General features: G+C 34.4%; 1 protein-coding gene across 4 annotated transcripts in view; it reads left to right on the forward strand.

Annotated features, from left to right (window-relative positions):
• The window catches only part of LOC111515167 (transcription factor hamlet), a 300,593-nt gene extending 295,334 nt beyond the window's left edge, over positions 1–5,259 (forward strand). For 3 of the 4 annotated variants that reach the window (XM_074176082.1, XM_074176083.1, XM_074176085.1), the window contains 4 exons: positions 1,901–2,057; positions 2,348–2,431; positions 2,735–2,905; positions 3,429–5,259. In XM_074176082.1, the coding sequence (XP_074032183.1) occupies positions 1,901–2,057; positions 2,348–2,431; positions 2,735–2,905; positions 3,429–5,075 (2,059 nt within the window). In that variant the 3' untranslated portion in view covers positions 5,076–5,259. The remainder of the gene's footprint in view (positions 1–1,900; positions 2,058–2,347; positions 2,432–2,734; positions 2,906–3,428) is intronic. The other variant, XM_074176084.1, reaches the window with a different exon arrangement.
• The last annotated feature ends 1,988 nt before the right edge of the window (positions 5,260–7,247 follow it).

Consider the following 7,247-nt stretch of genomic DNA (forward strand, 5'->3'; position numbering starts at 1 on the left):
ATGAATGATTTAAGTTTGCCTTCATCGAAAATTTCAGAATTCATTCGATTTGTAATTTCACACAGTTATTTATGATTTGAGCCAAATTTCGCTAACGAATGGTTAGAGAGTTATATACAATTCAGTTGAAGAAAATGGGGATTTCGTTTCTCAAAATTCAACAAGAACTATTACAGACATTCAAAGTATGAAAAAAATTTCCAAATAGCAAAAAAGTTAGACAGTGAGGACATTAATGATCTGGCGAACAATTAGACTTGTGTTTATCAACAAATTTTTCGAGTTGAAGTTTTACATAGAGCCTTGATAAATTTCGAAATTGAAGCCTAGTTTTTTTGGAGCTGTTCTTTGAAGACTTTAAAAAAGTTTTTTTATTGAAAATATGGAAAAAAATCATATTCATTTACGGAGGATCAAACATTACAAATTGAAAACATGAAATATTAAAAAAAAACAATTAAATCGATTTGTTTCCACATCAATGAAAGCCCCATTGTAATGTTTTTCATTGAATTTATCATTCCTATCTTTCGAAAACTTGTCTGATGATGATTTGAATGTTTTTGATAAAACGTCAATCAACTGTTCATTCTTCCAGTGGAAATCATGTATACCCTTCTGTATTCTGAAAAACATTTTTTCAATTTTTTTATTTGTTTATTTGGTAAACAGTTTGTTATTATAGAATGGATTTTTCACACACCATGTATCATTTTGTTATAACATTTTTTCTTTTATTTTTCATTACATTTAAATTTTTTTTCTAACACTATTATTTTCTTTTTATTTTTTGCTATTACAAAAAAATTGTTTCCATTGTTTCCATGGCACAAGAAAACAATGAGAATATTAATTTTGAAAAAATAATCCCAAATATTACTATTTTTCCAGCATAGTGTAGTTTATTTTAAAATAATGAATGTACCCAATTTTATCTATTTAAATGAGCATTATCATTTGATTGTTATCAACGATAAATGTATTTTCATGTAAGAAAAAAAATTTTTTTGAAATAATTTTTCCATCATCAAATTCTTGAAAAATTCAAAATATCTTTTGAACAATGAATTTGTTCGAACAATTAGAATGGTGAATGAAAAATAATTATTTGTTCTGCTGTCAATGAAAAAACAAAAGAATTGGAATATAAATTTTAATGCCTCATTTACGTTATTTATTTTTACATTTTGGATTGTTTGTAATTGGGAAGACCATTGCATTTTTAATCGTTATTAACAAGGACCTTTCTTGAATATTTTAAAGAATAGTTCCAAGAAAGAGAATATCCAGCTTGAAATTGAAAAAAAATATAGAAATGTTTATACAAAACCTCCAACTTGGAAAAAATTGTTGATCAACATAGGCCTGATTGTGGAGAAAGTTTCGATACTTTTTTCCAGCTCATTATTATTCATTCATTCATATATCAAGTGTCTGAGAAATAATTTAAATCTCTAGTCAAAAGTTAGGTCTCCCTTTTAGGATATCGTACAAATACACCCTCAAAAGAATTCCTGGATGTTGCAGGATTCTAAACTATAGATATTTTGAAAGCAACCCCGTGATTATAAAGGGGGATTGAAAATATATTTTGGTATCCCATACAGAAATGAAAGACAATGGTTATTTCTACATCTCCGATATTGAAAATTGTTCAAATAGAGCGTAATTCAAAGCATAAGCGAAATTTTTTGACAAAATCTCAATCTGGTTCGTGATTTCTGGGGTTGTGGTTTCAACACGTCGAGTGATTCGACTACATCATGTTTGTGATTCGACTACATCATTGGCAAGTGTATTTTTTGGGAAACAATTGAAATGAATTCAAGTAAACTGTTACTGATATGAATGTTACAGGTTCATGCTTTCCATGTTATTATAATTCTGTTTTCAATTTCAGATTAGATGAGCACCTCATCGCAAAACACAACTACCGAAGAGACGAATACCAGTGCGAATACTGTCCAAAAGCGTATTCACATCGCCCTTGTTTGATCAAACATCGAGCCATTAAACACGGAGAAACGAAGAAGTATCATTGTGAGAATTGCCCCAAGGTGAGTTCAGAAGGTTTCTCATCACCAAAAAAAGTTCTGTGACAATTCAGTTACTCATTTCTGTTAATCAATTGAGTCCCTGGTCGAAGTATCGAAACTTCTGCAGCATTTTGCAGCCAATAACAAACACATTCTCCTATTCAAATAGCCTCTTTAGTCGAAAAATTTCTTCAGACCTACTGTATGTCTGCAGCCGTAATATCTTCAATCAATCTGGAATATGTAATATATTGATCATCTGTGTCGTCCATCTCACATGTTTTAGTCATGATGACTTTTCTTCCTTCCAGCCTACAAGCTTGGATGAGCATCATAGAATCCTTAAGATCCAGCCTCTCCATAATTTGACAGACAATAAAGCAGCTGATTTCTTGGTATGTCACTCCCAATCCTATATTTTTGTTGTATTTGATGTGATTTGAGCTAACTGCTTCCATGATATTCCTACTAAAGTTCATCAAGGGCAGCTTTCGCATCGATTCAAACATTTCTGAAATATTCTAGAGTTGTCCTTTTGTTCTTCTCTTGTTGAAATTTTTAGCAATATGAATTGCTCTTTGTCCTCAACAAATTATGCGAAACAAATATTTTCACTGTTCTAATTATTCAAACTGATGAATCAAGAAATGAATGATTATATGTTATCTAACAAATTGATAAAATTATTTTTGTTTCAGGTTTTCACTGATCCCAGCAACCTTCAGAGGCATATAAGAACAAACCACGTTGGTGCTAGATCTCATGCTTGTCCCGAATGTGGAAAAACATTTGCAACTTCTTCTGGTCTGAAGCAGCACACTCATATCCATTCTTCTGTGAAACCTTTTCAATGTGAGGTCTGTTTTAAGGTGAGTTTTAGCAAATCTTTCCCAAAATATATATTTTACATTCAATTTGGTAGACCCATGGACCAATTTGCACTGGACCAAAGTTGCTTTTTAGAGAAGTTCATAGAATTTGTTTTGGTTTCAATATCTACTCACTAACTTCGTTACTTGATGAGGCATTTTCTCCATGAGTTGCCTGAAAAAATTGGTAATGTACCAGGTAAAATGGGAATGGGTTGACTCAGTATGTCTATTTCGGTACATTGGCTTCATTTCCACAGAATGATCTATGAAGTGTCTGTGGAGCTGAAATAGTAAATCTGGCAGCTTTGTTTAATTTTCAATCTTTATTTCAAAATTTTTACTTCACCAGGAAAGAAGACTCATCTTCACGACCAAAGGTGTCATGTAACTAGTATCCTCTATTTTTGATCTGTAAACCCAATGAACTCTCGCCTATTTCATAAAAACTGATCCTTATATAGCTCAAGAATAACAACGCTCTTTATCACTACATCTACTAACTGATTCGTTTTTGTTTCAGGCCTACACCCAGTTCTCCAATCTGTGTCGCCACAAGCGAATGCATGCTGACTGTCGAATGCAAATAAAGTGCGTCAAGTGTGGGCAATCCTTCTCCACCGTTACTTCTTTATCGAAGCACAAACGATTTTGCGATTCAACAGCACCGACCTCTTCTCTAGCTTCACAACCACAACTACCTCTCAGTGCAATGGCTGGAACTAATCCCTTTCCACTGTACAGACCTGGTTGCTCTTTACCTTTTGGATTTCCTCCCCAGTTTCCTCCCTACCACCAACTGTTTCCTTCCGGACCGATGATCCCTCCCCTATTCTTCAACCAGATGCATAAGCTCAACTCTGGGGAAGAACACTCTCCTCCGAAGAAGCTGAGGTTGAGCAGCGAAGGTCTTTCCCCAAAGATGGAGCGGTTTTCGCCTAAAGCAGAAAGATCTTCACCTTGTGTTGAGAGATTCACACCTCCAAGAGATACCACCTTCATGGCGAAAATCAGTCCCCCTAAAGGTACCGAAGCCAATGTAGCCCCTTCCCCAGCAAGACCTAGCAAAGTGTTCGCAACAACCGAACACATACGAGTGGAAATCCCTGAGGATGAAGACGAGTTTCCGAAGGACTTGTCCAAAAACTCTTGCAGCCCTTCATCTTCGAGTAGTGATGATGGAGATCAACCGCTGGACCTGAGTGGGTGGAAGAAGTCTAAGCAGACCCCTGATGCCAAGTTTATTGAGCCACAGCGTCAGACCACCGCTTCTCCAGAGTCAACCAGAGAGGAAAAAATTGACGTAGTGGACGTAGAGGAAGAAAAGTCTCTGCCAATGGATGAAACTCCAGTCAAACCAACAATGGCATATCCCCGACCCATACACCCCATGATGCCGGACATGTGCAGGACGTTTCCATATAATTACCCGCATCCTCAAAGTAACGACAGGTTACTGCCTTACCCCTTCCACCATCACAGGTTTCCATTCTTAAATGCTCTGCCTCCTCAAAGGATTGACCTGCTCCGACCCGCCCTTCCAGGATTCAATAACAGCAGACCCTTCCATGATGTCATGCAGCAGAGTCAAGGCAAGATCAATAAGGACAGATACGCCTGTAAGTTCTGCGGGAAAGTGTTCCCCAGATCTGCAAACCTAACCAGGCATTTGAGGACTCACACAGGGGAGCAGCCATACAAGTGCAGGTACTGCGAGAGGTCCTTCAGCATATCCAGTAACCTCCAGAGGCACGTGAGGAATATCCACAACAAGGAGAAGCCGTTCAAATGTCCGCTTTGTGACAGATGCTTTGGTCAACAGACAAATTTGGATAGGCACCTGAAGAAACACGAATCTGATGATGGTAACGGTGGGGTAGCAGTTGCAGATTCGCCAGGGAGTAGTAACGAAAACGAAAGAGAGGATGCTTGCTTTGACGAAATCAGATCTTTCATGGGAATTGTGACCTCTGGTGGAACTGACTACTATAACAATAGCAGGGTCTACAATACGTCACCTCTCAATAACGACATTGACGTTGTAGGCAAAGAAGATGAGGATTCAGAAACTTACTCGGAAGTAGCTGATGAGTATTTGACTCAAACTATGAAACAAGAGAAGGAAAAATTGTTGAACAATAATGACCAGACAATCGAGGTTTCTACCTAGTTATGAGCCGTCAGTAATTTTCAAAGTTAGCACTTTTTTGGGAGAGTTTTATAATGTGATCGTCTTTTTTAAAGTTCTAGAGTAGAATTGACTTAATTTATTGTAAATATGCATATCTGTCGATATATAAATTGTATAGTATTTCTTAAGTAAGATTATAAAGTTCCTACACAAATTTTGTCAATTTCGGATATATTCATGCACTTGAATCTCATGTTATTCCTATAACAACCTCCGAAGTGTTGGAGTCTATTGTATTCATTCTCCGTATCACAATCTAGCAGTAGTTTTGCTAAGTGACTTGCTTTATTGATATTACAAATGTACTATACAAAATTATCCTTGATATTCTTTAATATGTTACTTTCCAATAGCACTATTGTTTATTAATGACATTCGCCACTTGTATATATATATCGATGAATTTTCGAATTATCTGATAGGTTCTAAGAGAATAGTGTATGTAGGTTTTTTGAGATATATGAAAGGGAAGTCTTATTTACCAGTGATATTTCGATTTGAAAAATATAAATCGTGAATTCGAAACCAAAGTTAATGAATATTCTGTACAAAGTATTTTTGGTTTTTACCAAGGTGAATGTACTAAATCATAGTTGTTTATTATATGTATTTTCCTTTTATCATCACTTATGAATAGTACTTAGGGCATCATCACTTATTGTAAAATATATTTAAAAAAATAAACACACATATATAAGACGTGCTTTTCATTTAATAAAAAATATTATCATGAGAGAAAAGAACAGATACATTCATCAGAAGTTGTGAATATCTTGAACTAAATTGTAAAATTTTCTATGGCTTGAATTTGAAACAAAGATAAATTTTCTTTTGAGACTCAGATTGATATCGTGAAATTGTATGTAAAAGAAAGTTTTTGGTTTTCTAGAATAAAGTCCTCGTTCATTAAAGAGGTATCATTTTACTCATATGGAACACTGACATCCTCAATGGCACACGTCGGTGTTTCGGAATAAAACACTTGCCGTAATGCAAATCTTTCATGAAAATACGATTATTTTTCTATTCACATACCGCAAACTTTTGTTTTGTAATTTATTCAGAATCATTCACAGGATTGTTACACAATATCGTATATAAAAAAGGTAAAATTTCACTCACGAGTATCTTCTTCTGAAACATCGATGTCCCGCATTGAGGATGACAGTGTTCCAGGTAAGTGATTTTTTTTTTCAATTCTGTAGCAATCCTGTACATGATATCTGATTCAATTTTATTGAGAATGTTTGGAGTGAAAATTGGATAGGAAAATGTGTTTTCGTATAATTCAATGTTCATATAAATGTAGTTGTTTCGAAGTTTATTTGAAAACCAATTGCTTCTTTCCTTCGTTGGGAAGATTCCTATATTTTTGTACAAAGATGAAATAGTAAGAAACCAAAATATTTCTTGCCCTAATATCATTATCCCCATTCAAACCAAGAAAAACGGATACACTTTAATTTTGTTCTACAAACTTTTTTCATTACGACTGGAAATTCATATATTATACCCAATACAAAAAATGTTCATAAGTTATAAATGTACCCCAGTGAATAATGTTTTATTAAAGCGGTAATGGTCTCAGTGAAAACCTTGAAGTATACTTGGTGCTACAATCATAACAAATGATTATTAATTTTTAATTTTTGACCAAGTAACTCCTGCTGACAGAAAATTCTCTACTCATTGAAGTTTTGCTTGACGGAAATCAAAAAAAAGGAGATTAATTTTGAAATTAGATAATAGTACAGATAAACATGAACTAACAAAACAAAATAGGATTCAGTTGGGTTGAAACTGGAAGTAATAATCTTCTTGAAATTATTGCTGTTTCTATAGTCGTTATAATACTACTTCTTTTGATGAAACATTTTTTAAGAATTAACACAAGTGATCATACCTTGAATTGAACGGGTTATACAGTGTGTAACTGAATAAGTGTAAAACATTCAAAGAGGTGATTCCTCATCGAAAAAAAGATAGGATCTTTCATATAAAGAAACTTCATTGAAGCATCTCTTATTAAGATACAGCCCCTTAAAGGGGTTACATAACATTTGTATTTTTTTTTTTTTCACAAGCACTGAAAAAGTTACAATATTGAAATCAACCTGACGTTTTGTACTATCGAAAAGACACTTAGCCAGT

Source organism: Leptinotarsa decemlineata, unplaced genomic scaffold (assembly GCF_025532065.1).
Source record: "Leptinotarsa decemlineata unplaced genomic scaffold, Ldec_3_MD MMD2_tig00001393_RagTag_RagTag, whole genome shotgun sequence".
Lineage (NCBI taxonomy): Eukaryota > Metazoa > Arthropoda > Insecta > Coleoptera > Chrysomelidae > Leptinotarsa > Leptinotarsa decemlineata.